Source organism: Myxocyprinus asiaticus, chromosome 9 (assembly GCF_019703515.2).
Source record: "Myxocyprinus asiaticus isolate MX2 ecotype Aquarium Trade chromosome 9, UBuf_Myxa_2, whole genome shotgun sequence".
Taxonomy (NCBI): domain Eukaryota; kingdom Metazoa; phylum Chordata; class Actinopteri; order Cypriniformes; family Catostomidae; genus Myxocyprinus; species Myxocyprinus asiaticus.
Window position 1 is genome coordinate 14914393 of NC_059352.1, and position 21912 is coordinate 14936304.

General features: G+C 40.1%; 1 protein-coding gene across 6 annotated transcripts in view; it reads right to left on the reverse strand.

Annotated features, from left to right (window-relative positions):
• Window positions 1-21912, reverse strand: part of LOC127446569 (calcium-dependent secretion activator 1-like) — a 165354-nt gene that overhangs the window by 71584 nt on the left and 71858 nt on the right. For all 6 annotated transcript variants that reach the window (XM_051707592.1, XM_051707591.1, XM_051707590.1 and 3 more), the window contains exons 4-5: window positions 949-1029; window positions 17-250 (exon numbers count right to left, since the gene is read on the reverse strand). In XM_051707592.1, the coding sequence (XP_051563552.1) occupies window positions 17-250; window positions 949-1029 (315 nt within the window). The remainder of the gene's footprint in view (window positions 1-16; window positions 251-948; window positions 1030-21912) is intronic.

Consider the following 21912-nt stretch of genomic DNA (forward strand, 5'->3'; position numbering starts at 1 on the left):
CTAGAACAGTTTCTACCTCGAGTGTGAAAGACAGTACAACATCAGACTTAGAGAGCTGGTTTTCATCTTCCTGTCCCATATCGATGATGGAGGTGTTGTGTCCCCTCTTGAGCTTCTGCAGTTTGAACTCTCCTCCCTTTGAGACTGGCATGCTCTCCAAGTTAGCCATCAGCTGGTTCACTGAGCTCTTCAGCTCCTCAATATACATGGCTTCCATCTCCTTTGACACAAACTTGAGGAATTTTCCAGCCTAACGTTTAAAAGGAGCAAAAAAAGAAAACAATCCATTTAAAATATAAATTTAGGACATGATAAAAAATAATAAAAAAAACAGCTTAAACAGCTTAAAGCCAGTCTTTAAATGGTCTAGATTGTATCCCATTATGGTAAAGCTTGTGTTCAGCTGCTTTGTTGGTCAGATATCTGGTCTCCCAGCATGACCAGCTGACAAGCATCCAGAACTGAAAGCTTAACCAGCTTGACCAGACTGGGAGACCAGCTAACCACCTTTGGATGGTTTAAGCCTTTTTCTTTCAGAAGTGTTGTCAAACCTTAACTTTTTCCGGGCAGTTTGACCGTGATTTTGTTCAGTAGGACATGTACCTGGAATAACATGCCAATAAACCAATCAGATTTTAAGGTTTAGTTTAGGGTGAAGGGTTAATGTTTAGGGCTCGATTTAATGCTTAAACAACATATCAACCTAATTTCCCTCTGGTTAGCAATTTTGTTTGTATGACATGAATTTTGTTCCAGGACCAACAAAAGTTATTGATCAAGGAACACATCTTACTTGGCAAAATCATAGTCAGCCAGTTGGAATTCTGAAGTGAATTTGGATGCATAAAACTGAACTGGCTAAGTTGCAATAGAACTGATCCCAAGGTTCTTTACAGCACCTCTGCCGCATCTCAGTCCAATTGTAAGTGATCAAATGATGAACCTTACCCGGGCAATCTGATCAGCCATCTGCAGACGCCCATCCAGTTCTCTCCTGATCTGAGCTGCTTGCTCGTCCAAATTATCCAACTGCAATGACATAAACACACACAGTTACTTTGGTTACCATCACCCCTCACGGCTCCATGCACTGATAACAGCCTATACATATCCAGAAGGCAACTAATCAATCCTGACCCCTGTAAAAGCTTTTATATGTGCACCCCATATCTGAAATAACTGGGGTCACACTTTATTACTGTTTTTAATGAAAAAAAGTCTATTTTATTTTGGATGAAACTTACAAAACTTTTCAAAAACATGTCCAAGTCACATTTCAACCCAAAATCATTCTATTTTGCAGAAAGAAAATGAAGCTTATTTTTAGATTTTTTTTTTCATAACAATAAAACACATTTCCCCCCAGCTGTCATTACCTTCACCAAAAAATCTCAATATATAATTTTAATATTAAAGTATTTAAATATCATTGTAGCATTTGTTGTACTGTTTTTACTTTAAGCTGTTTTTAAATAATTGTGTTACAGTATTTCTTAAAGGTTATACAACAAATAAAATACTGGGTTCCACTTTATATTAAGTGTATTTAACTACTATGTACTAACATTAAAATACATACAATACAATGTATTTATTGTGTAACTACATATTGTTCAGCAAAATTATATAAAAAAATGCACATTTGCTGCAACTGAGTTTGAGGTACATGTAGGTTTAGGAGTAGGAGTAGGGGTAAGGTTAGAGGTAGTGGTTAGGGTTTAGGATAAGGGTTGGGGTAGGGTTAGGGGTAAGATTAACAGTGCAACTACAGATGTAATTAAATGCAGGTACTTTAAATGTAAGTACAATGCAACATCATGAATGTACATTATAAGTACATTGTATTAAGTACATAGTAGTTGAAGACACTTAATGTAAAGTTGGTCCAAATACATAGGGTATTACAGTAATCAGAATCTAATGAATCACTACTGAGAATACAAAATAACTCTAAGGTAATACATCTGGATGCATTATGGTAATGAGAATTTGGCTTAATTGCCTAATTGTCAAGAAAATATTATAACAATACAAATAAATAAATAAATAAATCTTATTGGTCCTAAAATTTGCTTTATTTTGTAAATACAAAAGGATATTTCTTATTTTTCTCTTTAGACTTTGGGCTTTTGATTGTGGGCTTTTGATAACCTGTAAACTGTACGTTTCTGTGAGATCCCCCATATAATTAAAGTACATATTTAAATGTTTTGTGCTCTAATTCCACAGAATTCTGTAACCCACATACAGCTTGACTACACACTCTTGTGACCGAATGTCACTGAGGGAACATTTTGCCTGCACTACTGAAATGTCACACTGATGCATATTCCACTCATCAAGTCATTCAACTCATCACCCTACAGTTCTCGCCTGGTTACCCACTGAAGCTAAGCAGGGTTGACCCTGGCTTGGTTGCTACTGGAAGAGGTATTAGGGAGGCCAGCAGGGGGTGCAATATACTGTAGTAGCGGGGAGACTATACTGTAAAAAAGCACTGTCCTGCGTATGACGTTAAACCGAGGTCCTGACTCCCAGAGCACTTCTTGTAAAAAGAGTAGGGGTGTAACCCTGGTGTCCTGGCCAAATTTGGCCATTGGCCTCTATCCAACATGGCTTCCAAAAAAATCCCCTATATATATATATGAACTGGCTCACTTTACTCTCTCTCTCCAGCAATAGCTGGTGGGAGTTCTGGTGCACTATGGCTGCTGTTGCATCATCCAGGTGGATGCTGCATACTAGTGGTGGTTGAGGAGATTCCTCCAATACTATGTAAAGCACTTTAAGTGACTAGAAAAACGCTATATAAATGTAATAAATTATTATTATTTATTATTATTATCACTCAAATGCCATTTGGCTCTTTCGTGTCATGTGGCTGATCTTGTCATGTAACTGATTGCGACAATCTAATGTTTGGATGTATTTTCACAGTGAGGAAAACTTTTTAGCTATTAAAACCTTCAGTTGCACTCTGTTCCTTACACCAGTGGTTCCCAAACTTTTTACAGTGGTGTACCCTTCCAAACATTCAACATCCTTTTGAGTACCCCCTCTCTAACGCATGGATAACATTCACACAAGGTATTTTGAAAACATGTATATTTAACACAATTAGCTTTGTAAAATATTCCCTTAATTCAAGCATGTCATATTTGTACATGTTTTGTACGTTATATTTATCATATACATATTGAATAAATGGCTTACCAATTACTGAAATGGGTGAGCTAGACATGACATAAATGCATAACTTGCAAACTACCCCCTCATCATGCCGCAGGAGCAGGAAACAGTACCAGCACTTTATAAGAGCTGCCGGTGAGCAAGAGAAGCAAAACTACAATCGTGGATGACTGACAAGTGCGTGTCTGGTAAAACAACAAAGTATCCATTTTGCTAGCTATCACTTAGCTACATCACCTAGGAGTGTGCTGGGCTGGCAAAAAAGATACTTACATCACATATGTTGCGCTCTCATTCACGAAGGATGAGTAGATACATTTTTTGTAAACTCCAGAAAGATAGGGTTATTTCATGGCATGCTTTTTATCTGGCCAATTTGGTGTTTCTACACTTGAGGGCACACAAAATATATATTTTTTGCCAGTGAGAAATACAAGATCTTGTTGTGAATGTTATTTTATACTGGGATGAACATAAAATAACAGTACATTTCAGAATTTTGTTTGCATACCCCCAATAGTCACCTCATGTACACCCAGAGGTACGTGTACCCCAGTTTGGGAAACATGGCCTTACACGGAGCTATTGTATGGTGTCAGATGACTTTAAATGCAACATGAGTTGTTTGGTAAGTTATTGTGACTGCACCTTTTTCTGCTTGTTATGTCTTTTATATTGTTGCTTGGTTGTATTCTTGTTATATTAGTGGTTACGTTTAGGGATGGGGTTGGGGCAGTTTTTCTCAAAGTGTGGGGGGCACCCCATAAGGGGGCGCAGAAGACTGACCCATCCTCAAATCTCGTTCACTTTCACACATTCAACAAAAATAGTGACAATACACACAAAAAACAATGTGCGCGATTTCTTTTCCCCTGCCTTTTCTCCTGCCTTGTTTAAACTTCCGTCTGGCACTGCAGTACGTCCTGCGCACAGCTCTCGATAGCCCAAAGCCTTCATGATGTATCGCGTGTGCACCAGTTTCAAATGGGAGAAGAGGTGAATTAACACTTAAATTTCTGTCTGTTCCCCTCACAACACAATCATATGGCTTCAGAAGACTTGAAATCTAAGGCACAAGTGTTATGGACAACTTTTAAGGTGCTTTGATGTGTGCTTTTGGAGATTTAGAGATCTTCTCATCCCTCAATCTTGTGTTTCACGGATGAAAAAAGACATAATGCTTTTGAACGACGAGGGTGAGTAAATGATGGCAGAAAGGTCAGTTTTTATTTCAGTGGTTAGTTTGTCAGTATTATTAGTCAGGTGTAAATTATTGTCCAGGGGTCCGGAACGCCACCGAAACAGCGCATAGACGGCACTGTCACGTGATCCTTGTAACTTTTTTCAGCACTGGCCAGGATGGGCCAATCGCAGTCGTTTGATATTACTGGAAGAGGATTTACTTGTTTCCATTCACAGGTACAAATCTTTGCAATTATCAGTTTTTATTAAAAATAACTATCTAGTATAAAAATGTCTCCAATGAGATATAAAACTTTGTGATAGTTAAATGCGGATGAATGAAGGATTTGATTTTATGAGCGGCCACGCACCCCTTGGAGGAATAAAACTTTGTGTATCATGTAATACACTCTTTGGCTGAAAACATGTGCAATTTGCAATGTGTTCATGCCCAGGAGTTGTTCACTTTGTATTAATTCTTTTTTTCTTTTTCTTTTTTATGTTTTGAAAGTATATAGGCATTTATGGTATTTATGCAACACAAAGTATTCTCAAAATAACAGAACAACCAGAAGCAAACAACAAAAGCTCATAATTTAGATCCTTTGTGAAGAGAGTTTTCATTGTATTCTTTAAATTAAACTTTTTCTGTGACATGAAGTTGAAAAAAAATGTAGTTAAATTTTAAAAAATATTTTTTTTTTTTTTTTTTTGTAAAAAGGTGAAACATTGTTTATTTCATTTTTAATCATTTTCGATTAGATTATTGGGGGTGCACAAAAGTTTTTCTTGTTTCAAAGGTGGGCGTGAACTGAAAAAATTGAGAACCACTAGGTTAGGTGATCTAAAATATTGTTGAGCCTGTGACAGATTCATCCGAGCTGAGGTGAGAACGGCATGACAATGACGTTTTGATGATGCAGGCAAAAAGTAAGTACGGTGACGTTTTGGTCATGAGACTGCCCTGAGCATAAATAAAAAATCTAATATACTCCATCTGTACTATGGTGCCCAGTTTTGACTGCTCAAATATACAGCCACTCATACATAAACATATAAATTCTACTGTAATGCACGAAGTATACAAGCATACCAAAGGGAAGATGGGAAATCCCCATGGAGAAGAAAATCTGACGTGCTGGAAGACAGATAATCTCTTCACCCCTGTTAACTCTGTTGCATGAGTGTGTGGGTGTGCGAGTGTGTCAGTGTCTGTTTGTGTGTGTTATGACATCTGAAGCATCCCCATGTGAAGCCATCACTTCCTGTCTATTCACTCCCCTGCACTTGTCCACACAGCATCCAGGGGCGACAGCACCACTGCAAACCTTGCCATGGCAACAGCCAGTCTGGAGTGGGAAACCCTGTCACAAAGTCTTGGTCCCCAGAGCCCTGTCTATCTTCTGCCCTGCTCTCCTGGGGCTGCATTCTAATAAAGCATGGCTCAGCACATGCAGAAACCCTCTATGTGCACATTTGTGTATGTGCTGTGGCCCCAAGACTAGAATGAACGACAGTATAGTGATAAGGAGGAAGTGTTTATTTAGAGTTCTACACAGCAGAATTCTCAGTTGCACTGTGTTCAACTAAAAGCTTTCTTTTAAATAATTGAGCATAACTCTACTGGTCTTCAAAAGTTAGTCTGTCACATTGCCTCTCACGAATTTCTCTAATGCAAAAGCACATAGGCGGAACTACAATGACCAACTGACCTTTTCATAGAGTTTATGATATTGTCCTCCAGGTTGGCAGAAGGCAAAGTAGTTTCAGAAGGATTTGCCATAAATCAAAAACAACCTATGTATGCATAGATCTGGAGTTTATAACTATCAGCTCTTATTATTACAGCTGTCTGGTTTCTGGTTTCTCATATCACTCCACTGACTCTTTCTTCTCACATGATAAAATAATCTCAACTCAAATAAGCATTTCATCTCCATTTATTTACTTATTTGATAAGTAGTCTTGTAATTAGCAGGTTAATATCCAGTCAGCCAGTCATTATCACAAAATAAACATCTTCAGGATGATACGGAAAAAAATAAAATACTGATTACCCTGTCAGGGTTCATTTTATGACAATGACCGAATTAATGTATATTATCCTTTAAAGTTAATACGTTTTTTATGCACATAGCTTACAAATAGGCCAAATCAGGAATCACCAGGCAGACCTAAATAAACTACAGGTGAAAAAAGCTCCATTTCCTCATTGACTCTGCAGGCTTCTGTTTAGTTTGCTGTGCAAAGTAAATGGTCCTTTCATCAAAAGCCAGTCTTAATAATAGACACGAACAAAACATGGAAGTAAAACATCTGTTCTCTCTGTACTCAGGTCATTGTTGGTGTATTTACCTCTATTAATTATACGACAGACCAGCTGTAACTCTGGGGAAGTTCATCTATTTTATGGGCATATTTACACACATTAGCATTAACACCTACAGTGCTTTTAGAAAGTATTAACCCCCATTAACTATTTATCATTTGAATGTGTTGCAAAGTCAGCAACAAGGGCATGAAAGGCCATGTATTATGGTGATAATGGCAAATCACTTTAATCACAAGTCTCAAGTAGCTTATTTGGCAATGATCAATAAATGTTTAAATGTATTAAAAGTAGTAATTACAATAAAAAGCAATACTCTGCCAATACTGTCAAGTAAAATAGTTCATAAACATTAACATTATATTCAACTGATGTTCAGTAAAAGGTGTGCGAATATCGCCTATTTTACAATGCCTTCGAACATGGCTTATTCAGTCATATTTTAGAGCCTGAACTATCCATATTGGGATATTACTTTGTTTATTTGAATGGCTGTCGATGTAATTCTCTATAATGTTAAAATAAACTATGTAGATTCCTTCAGAGTTACAAAAAAATTAAAAATAAATAAATAAATAAATAAAAATATCTGAAAATTAATTAATAAGAGAAAGATGTCAATCTGGAGAAATTAATGTTCTTGAATAATTAAAAAATAGTTTTTTGGTTTTTTTTTTGTAAGTGAAGGGATTACAGTGAAAGATCACTTTTGAAAGGTTTTTCAGAAATCAAATGCAAAAAAGGGGGTTAATACTTTCTGAAGGCTCTGTAATTAATTTGTAAGCTCTCTTTGTTGTTTTCTTTCTCTGTGGCAAGTTGTAAACAGAACAATTCCTAGGATAATATTCAACTCAGGAAACCCAAATATAATTCAAAGACTTCAGTTGGACTCTTGCTGGATTATTTTGGACCAAAAGACCACAAAGCCCTTTTGGTTCTATGTACAGCATTCACCTTTTCAACACAGCAGGCACAGGATTTGAACCAGGAGCGATTCTAGGATTTCAGTCTTAGGAGGGCTCAGCCCCCAAACTAGCTGGTACCCCAGATTCCTCCTCATTGATACGGAGCGGGTGAAACTCAGAGACTCACCGCATCAATAATGCATTCACACATTTAGATTTGCTGATGGCAGAATAGACGGAGCTATGTTCTCAGACTCGATTTTTTCTTCCTCTCTCTGTCTCTTTCTCACTGTTTTCTGCTGTCACCACACTTGCTCGCAGTATGTCTCTTCACCACCTCCCCACCTGTCTTCATTCTCTCTCTTCCCTTCAAGGTTCCACTGTTGCGTGGGGGTGAGTGACATCTGTGACATTGTGTGAAGTAATAGGAAAGATAGAGCGAGTTCGAGTCATGTGACAAAATCCTACAGTCTGACCTTCAGCTGTCCACTGATATATTCGAAACCTTGAACATCTTGTCTACTTTATTCTTGATCTACTGACCCATCCAGCAGATAGGAAGTGACAGAGATAGTGTGTATGTGTGTGTGTACCAAATGTCCCCACAAGGAGAATAAAACCTGAAATCACCAACATTGTTGGGACCAGCCAATGGACCACATGAGGAAAATGGCTTACTAAACATGAACAATGCAAAAAGGCTTCTGTAAGGGTTTGAAAATATAATTTGTTCATATAAAACTAAGAGTGTTGATTTAACGTGTTAATTCAATGTGATTAATTCTACAGTATAAAGTGTTAAAAATGTATGCATTTAATCATGCCCCTTGACTGTATGCACAGTAAATTCCGTAACAATTTTTTTCCTACCGACAGGCAGAAAGCGCATCTAAAGACAACGCACAGCTGTTCAGGCAACAAACTGACAGCTGTTCAAAGACAACTGGATGGAGCCGAGTGCACGGATCTCAAGAGGCATTTCTAACTACATTTAACTGGACACAGTGTCATAAAAATGCGTCGTTTATGACTAGAGATACTGAAAACCAGTGAAACTACTTAAGTCTACTTCGTACATATTGACTAACTCAATTGCAAAATGGATTGCTGCAGACTGTAGGTCACGGATAGACTTATGGGTAGTGATATATACCAAAAAATATATTAACTTCTAAAACCACTTTTTATGTTGTCTAATCAATGCTTTACATATCTGCAACCATGTAATGGCTTTGAATTATCTGAATTATTATTATATATATATATATATATATATATATATATATATATATATATATATATATATATTTATTTTTATTTATTTTTTTTAATTATTATGTATTGCTTTTTATAAAAGGGTAGAAGCAACCACGTTCCTTTGACAGACTGTGAGAGAAAAAGACGACCAATTATGCACATTATTATATAGAACAAATGCAACGTTTAGGTGCATGATAGCATAGAAGTGTGAAGGATCATTTGCAGTGTGTATGTGTGTGAGTGTGCCGTAACCCTGCTGGTTTATTCTAAGCTGTTGATTAGTGGAGCACATAATCAGCTCCTGTCACCGGCTGCAATGAACCTACCCCGCTCTTTCTCTATTCAAAGTCTTCACTGTTAATGTTTCCTCTTTACAGTATTGCAAACATAGGAACCGCTTTTGTTGTTGGATCAGCTGGGATGCCTGACTACGGGTTATATCAACTTTTCCAATTGCTCTTAAGGAGATGAAGAGGAGCTTTAAATGCAAAGCAATGGGCCTGACAAATTAAAGGATAAGCTGATCTTTCATATATAGAGAGGTAAAGACTCTAGAAGGTTTTCTGACAAAGAACAATGTCACTGCCAGTTTTTTTCATGCACACAACAATAAGTGTCTGCTAAACAACAAAGAACAGAAAACAATGAGTAAAAGTATTCTTTTACTTGGTCAACAAAATCAAATCAAATCAAAACACTTTTATTGTCACACAACCATATACACAAGTGCAATAGTGTGTGAAATTCTTGGGTGCAGTTCCGAGCAACATAGCAGTCGTGACAGTGATGGGACATATACCAATTTACAATAAACATCAGGTTTACAACACAATTTAAAATCTAATATACACATAATTACACATAACACAATATACAAATAATAACATACAATGTACCGTATACAATACACACAATATAGAATATACATTATACAATAAAAAAGTAGTACGTACAGTAGGTTGTATTGTACTGTATTGACATTCAGGCAGTCGGTTGATAGTAAGTTGCCAGTGTGTTGTCATGAGAGAATATAATATAATAATAATATAATTTATGAGATGTGGGATATAAGAGTAAGAGTAATAAAGTGCAGTGCTGATGTATTTTGATCGTGGGAGATCAACAGTTCAAAAGTCTGATTGCTTGGGGGAAGAAGCTATCATGAAGTCGGCTGGTGCGGGTCCTGATGCTGCGATACCGCCTGCTTGATGGTAGCAGTGAGAACAGCCCATGGCCCGGTGGCTGGAGTCTCTGATGATCCTCTGAGCTTTTTTCACACACCGCCTGGTATATATGTCCTGGAGGGAGGGAAGCTGACCTCCGATGATGTGTCTGGCAGTTCGCACCACCCTTTGCAGTGCTTTGCGGTTGTGGGCGGTGCTATTGCCATACCAGGCGGAGATGCAGCCAGGATGCTCTCTACAGTGCAGGTGTAGAACCGTGTGAGGATGTGGTGGTTCATTCCAAACTTCCTCAGCCGTCTCAGGAAGAAGAGGCGCTGATGAGCCTTCTTCACAATGGCTTCAGTGTGGATGGACCATGTGAGTTCCTCAGTGATGTGGACACCCAGGAACTTGAAGATGCTGACTCTCTCCACTGGTGCTCCATTGAAGGTGATTATTGTCGGGTAATTCAATCAGTGAGCTCTTGAGAGCTGGAGAGAGGTGTGTCACAAACAGAATGTGTGACCGCAGGGAAATGAGCGTGAATGGGCCAGTTTATGAGCTAGCACTAAGTATAGTAGTACAGCACATTCACCGTTTTCTATTATCTCAGTGAGATGTAACCTGACTTTGAGCTACTGTGTATAATTTTTCCTCTGGCGAAGAGTTCTCAGTTATGTTTCATTTAAGTATCATTTTTGTCTCAGATATTTCCCTGTCCTTAGGAGAAATAAAAATGGAAACAAATGAGAAAATTGTTGGCATGCAGAATATTGAGATACAAAATTAATGTGGATAGCATACTGTAGGTAAAGTCTTATTTGATGAGAAAAATTTGAGTTCATATTAAAATCTCATTTTTTAATTGCAGACTTTGACATCTTGGCAAATCTGTGCACAGTTTGAGACATTTTTGAGATCTCTTCTGAAACTTGATACATGTGAGATTACTGGGGTCTTTTTCTAAAGGAGAACATTTTGAGAAGCAAGAGATAAGCAAAAGTCTCCATTAGTTCTCCATTTAACCTTGTGCGACCCCGGCGTCCACACGCGTGGACGTTGTTTTATGGCTTTGCTATACGCAACTCATAATTTTAATTCATTTAAACCGACTGAATACTGTTCACAACACTCTAGACTGTCATTTAGGGGTTAAAATTCTGGCACACGTGACACAACAACATGACGTCGATTTCCGTGAAGTGCTTTTACGGGCTCAGAGCCAACAAAAGTGCCTCTGGTAAGAAACTTCTTTAAGTTTTTTCATTGAAACCTGTTTGGGTGTAAAAAATAATGTCACTAGTTTTGTTTGATATGCCCCTTTAAAAAACATCTTGGTTACTGTCGTAACCTCCGTTCCCTGATGGAGGTGAGAAGTAACTAGTATGGGAGCAGGCCGCACCAGCCGCGGCATTTTATCACTATATTTTTTCTCTCCACAGAGTATTTAGATTCGGCTGGGGCCATCTAACGCTATTATTCGCGCCTGGGAAGGAGTTATTTTCCCTTCCTATTCTTTCAGGGGGAAAAGATACCATGGAGACCACATCCTGCCTGAAGGGGAGGTTAACATGTGGCAAATACGTCATGTGGGCTCACCAGCCGCACACGGAAGAGGCGCAGTGGTAGGTCCTGCATGAAGGGGAGGAGCTCTACAAACACAGCGACCGGAAGCAGAGAGGGCTCTGCCCAAGGGAAACGCGGGTTGACCGATAGGGAGACCGTACCGTGGAAAATACATCACAGGGGGCTACCGGAGGTAACCGGTGCCTGTGGAGCACCTACCCCAGTACAGGGCACGCTAGCACCCGTACTGGGTCCGGCTAGGAATTCCTCCGCCGAATTTGCCAGCCACAGGGCTAGGGAGGAAAGACATCCAGGGTTCACAGACTCGTGAACTCGCATGGGAGAAAAGGGGAAAGGCACTGTATGCAAGCGATACACCCGGCCAGCTGTCCCGCACACTTACCTGTTCGTACCTGACAATACACGGGACGAAAACGGCTCAACCCGGAGATTATAAAATCTCGCGAAGGTATTTGGTGTTGCCTAGGTCTGTCCAAGGGCTGAACAAGTGTGCCGAGGCACCATGCCCATCTCGGGACTCGAGTCTGAAGCCAGTGCTGAAGCGGTCTCATATGCATCAACCCGAGTGGCATGACCGCCGCCGAGGATGCCATATGCCCCAGGAGTCTCTGAAAGTGTTTCAGTGGAACCGCTGTTCTCCGCTTGAATGACTTCAGGCAGTTCAGCACCGACTGCGCGTGCTCGCTTGTGAGGCGCGCTATCATTGAGACTGAGTCTAACTCCATGCCGAGAAAAGAGATGCTCTGAACCGGGGAGAGCTTGCTCTTTTCCCAGTTGACCCGAAACCCCAAACGGCTGAGGTGCCTGAGCACCAGGTCCCTGTGCGCACACAACAGGTCTCGAAAGTGGGCTAGAATCAGCCAGTCGTCAAGGTAGTTGAGGATGCGAACAGCCACTTCCCTTAGCGGGGTAAGGGCTGCCTCCGCGACTTTCGTGAAGACGCGAGGCGACAGGGACAAGCCAAAGGGGAGGACTTTGTACTGATACGCCTGGCCCTCGAAAGCAAACCGTAGGAAGGGTCTGTGTCGAGGTAGAACCGAGACATGGAAGTACAGGTCTATCGCCGTGAACCAATCTTGATGCCCGCTAAAATGCATTTCTGCGTCAGCATCTTGAACGGGAGTCTGTGCAAGGCCCATTCAGCACTCGCAGGTCCAATATTGACCGCAACCTACCGCCTTTCTTTGGCACGATGAAGTAAGGGCTGTAAAACCCTTTCCTCATCTCGGCTGGAGGGACAGACTCTATCGCGTCCTGCTGCTAAAGGACTGCGATCTCCGTGCGCAGGGCAGCGGCGTTCTCGCCCTTCACCAAGGTGAAGCGGATGCCGCTGAACCGGGGCGGGTGCCTGGCGAACTGAATCGGATGGTCCCGACCAGATTCAGCCATAGATGGCGCTCCTGGACCACCAAGGTCCAATAGCCTGCCCGAGTGCTCGCGCCGTGACCTTCGCCGCCCGCAGGGCAAGGTTAGTCACCGAGCGCAGCTCCTGCATCATATCAAGATCAGGACTACCCTCGTGCAGCTCTTTCAGTGCTTTGGCCTGGTGTACTTGCAGGAGGGCCATAGCATGCAGGGCAGAGGTGGCCTGCCCAGCAGCACTGTAGGCTTTGGCCGCCAGAGACGATGTAGTCCTACAGGTCCTGGAGGGGAGTGCCGCATGTGAGGCAGCGATCGTGGCCGTCGGAGATACCGACCGCACCCAGGAATTACACAAAGACGGAAAGTCATCTTTAAAAAGATGCTGTCTGTCAATGCGTGCTTTTTTTGAGGAAAATATACTCTTGCTCAGAATATATACTCTTTTAAAGGCTGTCGAACTGTCCAGGGGCGTACTCTGCACTGATCGCGCAGAGGGAGACAAAGCCGCTGAAATGCACCATATGTCTAAAAGCATACGCTTCTAAAGAGGTGAATGGACTGGCAGTGAAGTTCAGCTGTGTGAGAATCAACCACTCGGCTCCGAAGAAAAAATCTGAATGAGTGGTTGCGAGCCAGCTCCTTTTATACCCATATGTCCGGGGGAGTGGCATGCAAATTCCACTCGCCAATTCTCATTGGCCTTTTCTCAAAGATCAGAGGTGTTTGGGGCTCCCAAGAGTGACGCCTTGTGTCACTACCTCGACACAAAGTCGAGTGAATGACATATAGGGAATTCAGTCATTAATCGCACATCAGCGCGATGATAAACATGATGTCCAAGAATGTGGATTTTGGGACATTATTCCCTCAAAAGTAAAAAAAAAAACATTAAAATATCTGTGGGTCATTTCACTTCATTTTAATATAAATTTAGTTTTATTTTATTTTGTTATTACTGTACAATACAGTTCTTTTCTATGACGGCAAATCAGTGCCAGTAATCCATGCGCGATAGATTAAAGCCACACGAGGAAACAGGAAGAACCCACGCTCTCATTTTAAACCCTCGTGCACTAAATATCCTGCGCATGGAATACAAGCACTCCCGTGTGAAGAAACCTCTACTGTGCAAGCAAAATCATTCTTCAAACTTTGCATGCATGCACACCTTTTAATTTTGCCAGTCATAGGGTGGTCACTTGCTGTTTTGTCTGTAACCTCAAATATCATTCATTAATCCCTTTTCCCGGAAATCAGTTGTGATTGGCTCCCTTTTATTATGAAGAACCATAACAAACTCACCTGTTCTTCATGAGACATGACTTAATCAAGAGAGCCTCTGCTTGTCATTATTACTTAATTTATGTATTTTTTTTTTTTCATTTAGTAAAAAATTTATGTAAAAACAAAAAACATCCAGTGAGGGGCAGTTCAGTGGATGGAAATGCCTTGTTGATGAGAGAGGTCAACAGAGAATGGCCAGACTGGTTCAAACTGACAAAGTCTACGGTAACTCAGATAACCGCTCTGTACAATTGTGGTGAGAAGAATAGCATCACAGAATGCTATTCAGAGATGTGGGCTGTCACTGTTTTGGCGGCACGAGGGGGACATACAGTATTAGGCAGATCAGTGTAAATAAACAGCAGTTCTTAAAGTTCTATAGTAACATCACAGGAATGCAACAATTAGCTAGTCAACTTCCTGTTTTTAAAGTGTCTGGCAAAGATACACAGTACTTACATACATTATATAACATTAAATCAGCCCTGTTATTATATGAAGATTTAGCAACAAATAAAGTAATAATGACTCACATGCAAAGTGTCCCTTGATGAAGCCTTGTCTCTCACGAAGAACAGGTGAGTTTGTTATGGTTCTTCGTAATAAAAGGGAACCAATCACAACTAACTTCCGGGAAAAGGGAATAACCAATGATATTTGATGTTACATGCAAAACAGCATGAGCCCACCCCACGACTGACAAAATTAAAAGGTGTTCGGTCGAGCAAAGACTGAAGAATGATTTTGCTTGCGCGGCAGAATTTTCTTTGCGCACGAGAGCTTGTACTGCATGCACAGGAGATATGGCAAGACACGAGTCTCAGAATAACGCAACAGTTTTAACGCGTGTACATCTAAAATGGCATATTTTGCGGCATTCTAAACAGCCGTAAAATACGCCATAGTAATTTGAAATGGCATAAATATGTGCGAAAATAGTTTAAAACGCCGTATTCGATGGTGTTTAATGTTAAAAGCACCGCTTTTTACGCTGTTTGGCTTGACATATGACACCATAAAAAATGCCATTTTTGGTTGCACAAAAGCGCCAAATTTTATGCCGTTTTCTATGTAGTATAATGAGCACCACCCGATGGTTTTCACAGCCAGTAAAGTTTGAGGTGTTCTCACCCAATCAGTGATGAACTGAGACAGACCAGACCAGTTCACTGCTGCAGGTTATTTCTGCCAATTGCTCATTCAAATCAAACAAATGAAAATGGCCAGAAGAAACTTCATTTTGCATTGCTGCCGGTGTTACGGTTCAACTGGTTTTCATGTTAACGGGAGACCTTCCATTTTACACCAGATGTGAACGACCGGCAGCTGGCATCATTGTACAGATTAAAATAAGTGGTATTATTAGATTGAACGGCAGGAGTATGCAAGATAAAATAAATAAATAAAAAACTCACCGTGGCAAGAGATTCAAACTCAGCCATAAATAATATGATCAGCAAAACACTTCAGCGCATTATCAATTTGAGCCACTAGACTCTGAACTTATTAACAGTGTTGGGTAATGTTACTTTTAAAAGTAACTCGTTAGAATATTGCGTTACTAAAAAAAGTTAATAAATTAAATAAAAAGTTACTTTTATGGAAAATAAAGCATTATGTTACTTTTGCGTTACTTTATCACAGCCACTTTCTGTTCTGCTATGCTATGCATTCCATGCATATAAGCAATGCATTGCATAAAAGAGACATTACAGATCATGCCAGCTATTGTACAACACTCATGTCAAAACAACATAGTAAAAAAACTGATATTTAGAAAGTAGGTCATCACATCATATTTATAATAAAGAATCAATAAAATGAATATGCATGATTTGTTTTTCCATCAACATGCCAGCCAATTTGAATAATGAAGAATAACCACTGAATTATCTAAACCAGCAAAGTCCAACACTTGAATCTGCATCATATATGTCATCATGTGCTGTGCCCATCGACAATGCCAGAGACCACTTAAGATGTTTTCAAAAATCAGGATAGAATTAAGTGGAGAATGCCAGCCTAACACATTCAAGGAATGTGTCTGACAATAAAATAATATTTTTCACTTAAGTCATCTCAGTGTAAGCTTGTTTTGAGTTGATCCACTGTGCGTACACTGGTTGATTGCATACAACTTTAAAGGCGCATGTTGATACAACTTAAATGGAATTGTTTTTAATGCTTCCAAAATGTCATAAAAATAGTTTGTTTCATGAATCAAAGTACTTGTTTATTATAAAACAAAAATTTTGAATCTTTTTTAGAAATTAAGATTGCTCGCAACCACTAATCCAGAGTCAGTTTTTCTCATCCCATTCTCCTAGTTACGGGGAGCTCTAACACAGAGCAGTTGTCAGTGAATTGAGTGAGTATTTCACACTGTATATCACGCCGTGGCCAGTGGAAGGCTTGTCTTATAATCCCTCTGCCTAAATGTGTTTACTGGTTTTTTTAATGCAGTGTGTATTTACACATGAATCAACCGTGTTTCACTCAACAGAATGTTGAAAGTTAAATGCTTTAAACCGGAGCAGTTTGGATGCAAACTGATCCTAAGCAATGGTTATGGCAGCTTTAAAACAAAGCAATTTGAATGCACAAACAGTCATTGACATTGATCTAGGGTGGCCAGACGTCTCGTTTTTCCCAGGACAGTCCCATATTCAAGCACTTTTTCTAGTGTCCCAACTTATTCTGAAAAAATCGTGTTTTGTTCCGTATTTCCCCTCTCCTAAAATTTCTCTATCGCCTATGCGGCTTTCTCAGTCACGTAAGTCTTCTAATCAAAAGGTAGCCAAGGATATGGCTTGTAAAACCAATAAGATCACATGGTGTTATTTGAAGTACATGACTGGATTAAACTATCCAATCACAATGCCCTATCAATTGATGTCCAGTTAGTGCACTGATTGAAGAGTCAGTTTGAAAGAGCACACAGATGAAATGCGGCAGGAAAAATGCCAAGGAAGTTTGCATGTACATTTAATGAGGATCTTCAAAAAGAGTTACAATTTCTAAAAAAAGGAGCCACAGACAGAGCCTAGTAAAGTGAGGTGTGATTTGTGAAGCTCGCTTTTCCATCGCCCATGGAGGCCACACCGACATCGCACAGCATGTTTATACAAAAAAGCATGTGGATGCTGCTAAAAGTAAGTGTGCCACACCACATGTTTTTTTTTTAGAATCTGACGAGATGACTTTTTGCTTATCATTCTGTTTTGCATGGCCATAGCTTTGCACATTCATGACCTGAGAAGTCTTGCAGGCCAGGCTGGAGGAATCATTCATACCTCTGACATTAAAAAGCAGTTGGATGCCCTGGTTGAAGCTGGAGGCATGCGAGCGGATGATTTCTTTTGTGCAGTCAGAAACTTTTATTCAGCATCTGTGAATTACCTCCAAAATTGGAGCCGCTCATTGGAGAACACAAAAAAACTTGAGTGGGCCCTACTGAGAGACATCCCAAAGTGGAAAGACATTCAGAGCAACCTCAAACACTTCTATTCCAGAATCCACACTCTCAGTTTGATTTACAAAACCACGCTCTTTAATGTGTGGCCTTGCATGAAAAACATTGTCACTGAGTGTAACATGGACAAGACGGCTGTGTCTGAGACATGGACAGATGTTTTTCATGAGCTGGAGAGCAAGGCCATCAACTTCGGAGTCTTAGCCAAAGTTGTGGAGTTTGTTTTATACCTGCCTGGGACATCTGCATCTGTGAAACGTGTGTTCTCATAAATGATTACAGCATGGACACCGGATAACTCAGTGTAACAGTCATGAAGGCAATGCTTTTCATACAGTATCTCACAGAAGTGAGTACACCCCTCACATTTTAGTAAATATTTTATTATATTTTTTCATGTGACAACACTGAAGAAATGACACTTTGCTACAATGTAAAGTAGTGTGTATAACAGTGTAAATTTGCTGTCCCCTCAAAATAACTCAACACACAGCTATTAATGTCTAAACCGCTGGCAACAAAAGTGAGTACACCCCTAAGTGAAAATGTCCAAATTGGGCCCAAAGTGTCAATATTTTGTGTGGCCACCATTATTTTCCAGCACTGCCTTAACCCTCTTGGGCATGGAGTTCACCAGAGCTTCACAGGTTGCCACTGGAGTCCTCTTCCACTCCTCCATGATGACATCACGGAGCTGGTGGATGTTAGAGACCTTGCACTCCTCCACCTTCCGTTTGAGGATGCCCCATAGATGCTCAATAGGGTTTAGGTCTGGAGACATGCTTGGTCAGTCCATCACCTTTACCCTCAGCTTCTTTAGCAAGGCAGTTGTCGTCTTGGAGGTGTGTTTGGGGTCGTTATCATGTTGGAATACTGCCTTGCGGCCCAGTCTCCGAAGGGAGGGGATCATGCTCTGCTTCAGTATGTCACAGTACATGTTGGCATTCATGGTTCCCTTAATGAACTGTAGCTCCCCAGTGCCGGCAGCACTCATGCAGCCCCAGACCATGACACTCCCACCAACATGCTTGACTATAGGCAAGACACACTTGTCTTTGTACTCCTCACCTGGTTGCCGCCACACACGCTTGACACCATCTGAACCAAATAAGTTTATCTTGGTCTCATCAGACCATAGGACATGGTTCCAGTAATCCATGTCCTTAGTCTGCTTGTCTTCAGCAAACTGTTTGTGGGCTTTCTTGTGCATCATCTTTAGAAGAGGCTTCCTTCTGGGACGACAGCCATGCAGACCAATTTGATGCAGTGTATGGCGTATGGTCTGAGCACTGACAGGCTGACCCCCCACCCCTTCAACCTCTGCAGCAATGCTGGCAGCACTCATACGTCTATTTCCCAAAGACAACCTCTGGATATGACGCTGAGCACGTGCACTCAACTTCTTTGGTCGACCATGACGAGGCCTGTTCTGAGTGGAACCTGTCCTGTTAAACCGCTGTATGGTCTTGGCCACCGTGCTGCAGCTCAGTTTCAGGGTCTTGGCAATCTTCTTATAGCCTAGGCCATCTTTATGTAGAGCAACAATTCTTTTTTTCAGATCCTCAGAGAGTTCTCTGCCATGAGGTGCCATGTTGAACTTCCAGTGACCAGTATGAGAGAGTGAGAGCGATAACACCAAATTTAACACACCTGCTCCCCATTCACACCTGAGACCTTGTAACACTAACGAATCACATGACACCGGGGAGGGAAAATTACTAATTGTGCCCAATTTGGACATTTTCACTTAGGGGTGTACTCACTTTTGTTGCTAGCGGTTTAGACATTAATGGCTGTGTGTTGAGTTATTTTGAGGGGACAGCAAATTTACACTGTTATACAAGCTGTACACTCACTACTTTACATTGTAGCAAAGTGTCATTTCTTCAGTGTTGTCACATGAAAAGATATAATAAAATATTTACTAAAATGTGAGGGGTGTACTCATCTCTGTGAGATACTGTATGTCTTAATTTTCGACTGGACTGCTCTGCATTTTACGATAAACTATTGAAAGACAAGTGCACACTGAGAAAAATTGCTGCCAGCAACAAGTACAAGGTGGCAACAGTTACAGATGCGGATGCACCCTCTACTTCGCATTGATCTGTGCCTAGGTAAGGATATGTCAATTTCATTTTTGCTGGGAGGGGGCTGTCCCGTTTTCCACAAGCAGGAATTTGGTCACCCTACATTGATCATTCTACATTGTCTGTAACTATAATCATGCTGTGGCTATGGGAAGACTTCTCCCGGCTTCTATATTATACCACGAAAATGTGTGTTTACACAATTTTAAATGCTGCATACATTAATCAATCACGAAAAATCTAAGTTTCACTTACCACTTTCACTTATGAGGACACATTTCTTAACTCTCGGTTTGACTGTCATGACAAAGGCAAAGTTTATAACAGCTGCCCACGTAAGCTCCAGCGCACAACAAATCCACCGCTGCAAATGATGAGTCCAACTGAATTCCACCGAAGCATTCAGATTACTTTACCAGAAATATTCAGCAGTTTTTAAAACATAAATCTCAGGGTGGGCTAAAAGAAGACTTGTTGTGCTCTGCCCATCGCTGATAAGCATGGCTCATACTCTCTAGAACTACAATGCCCATCATGCACTATGTCTCCTCAAAGTTTGCACACTTTTTTCTTGCAATACTGGGAAAGAAGTGTACAAAAGCAACATGTTCTTTGATTTAAAAAGTAACTCTGATATTATGGTCTAAAAAAGAAATTTGCGTTACTTTACTCGTTACACAAAAAAAGTAATCTGATTACGTAACGCATGTTAATTTTAACGCATTACCCCCAACACTGCTTATTAAAGGGTAAAAAGGAAAATTACTTCCATAAGTCAGACATGGAGACTAATTTGTTGATAAAAAGATGAAGTATAGATGAAGTTAGTACTGTATCTCAAAACACTAAGAAACAGTTTCATAATAACTACTTAGTACAGGGGTCGGCAAGCTTTTTGACATGGAGTGCCATTTTTTATTTTCCTGGTCAATGGCTGTGCCGATGACCAGACGAATGTATGCAATTTTCCGAAGTATGAGTCCACTTGTGAAAATGTTTCTATTTTGCATTTTTCTAATTTAATAATTTATTTTTCATTACAAATTATATTATCAGAATGACAGTTTGAGTGAAAATTTTGTGCAAAACCCGATGATTATGATATTATCATGATCCTGCATGTTAATTTTCACAAAGCATTTAAAGAAAGAAAACCTGTAATTTTGTACAAAATGAGTTAACACCGTTAATGTCACAAATTTGCTTATTTGATTACAGATCACAAAATTGTGTGGAATCTTAAATATTTCTTATATTATGTAATTGTAATTATGTAATCACTAGTACGCAAGTTTTCTCATCTGCATTCCAATCTACATCTTGATGTAATCCTTCCTCATGATCACGCAGCGTGTTTTCATCAGATGAATGGGAGACTAAACACTATTAAAGTGTGACGAGCCATTTGCACATCACAAGCCAATCAACTATAGCCCTTTTCGGAGAATCGCACCTGCCAAATCCTAAAACTTAATTTCCAGGATTCATTTACATTTGGAATAGACTTGAAAAGATTTTTGAACCCCACAATGTGGGTTTGTTTTCTCTTTTAATCGTTTAATGTAATTCTCAGTTTGACCATGGTTTAAGGAGGGTGTATCTGTATGCTGGATTGGAAACCTCAAGGATTATTAGTGGTGTTTTCCTTATTACATCACATGTTGTTCTGAATGCAAAAAGAAACAAATGAAACACGGAATGTAGGCTGTCATCCGCGCAGCCTGACCGAAGCAAAGCGGGCGCGTTTACTCGCACGATTAACCGAATGTAATTATAATAATTTCATAATTTTCTTTATTTATCACACATTATACATTTGCACATATATGGTGAAATTCTTCTAATAGTTCTTCTATAAATTCTTCTAATACTCTGAATGTGAAGCGCTGCCGGCTCATGATGCGTGAATGGCTTGCACGCACTGCATGAGTCTGTTACGTATAATGCAGTCTCGTCACATTTGATCTTTTTGTTTAGCCTCAGCTTATGAAAACACGCTGCGTGATCATGAGGAAGGATTACATCAAGGTGTAGACTGGAATGCAGGTGCGGAATTTATATCAATAAAATAGTCTACTCCTCTCTCACT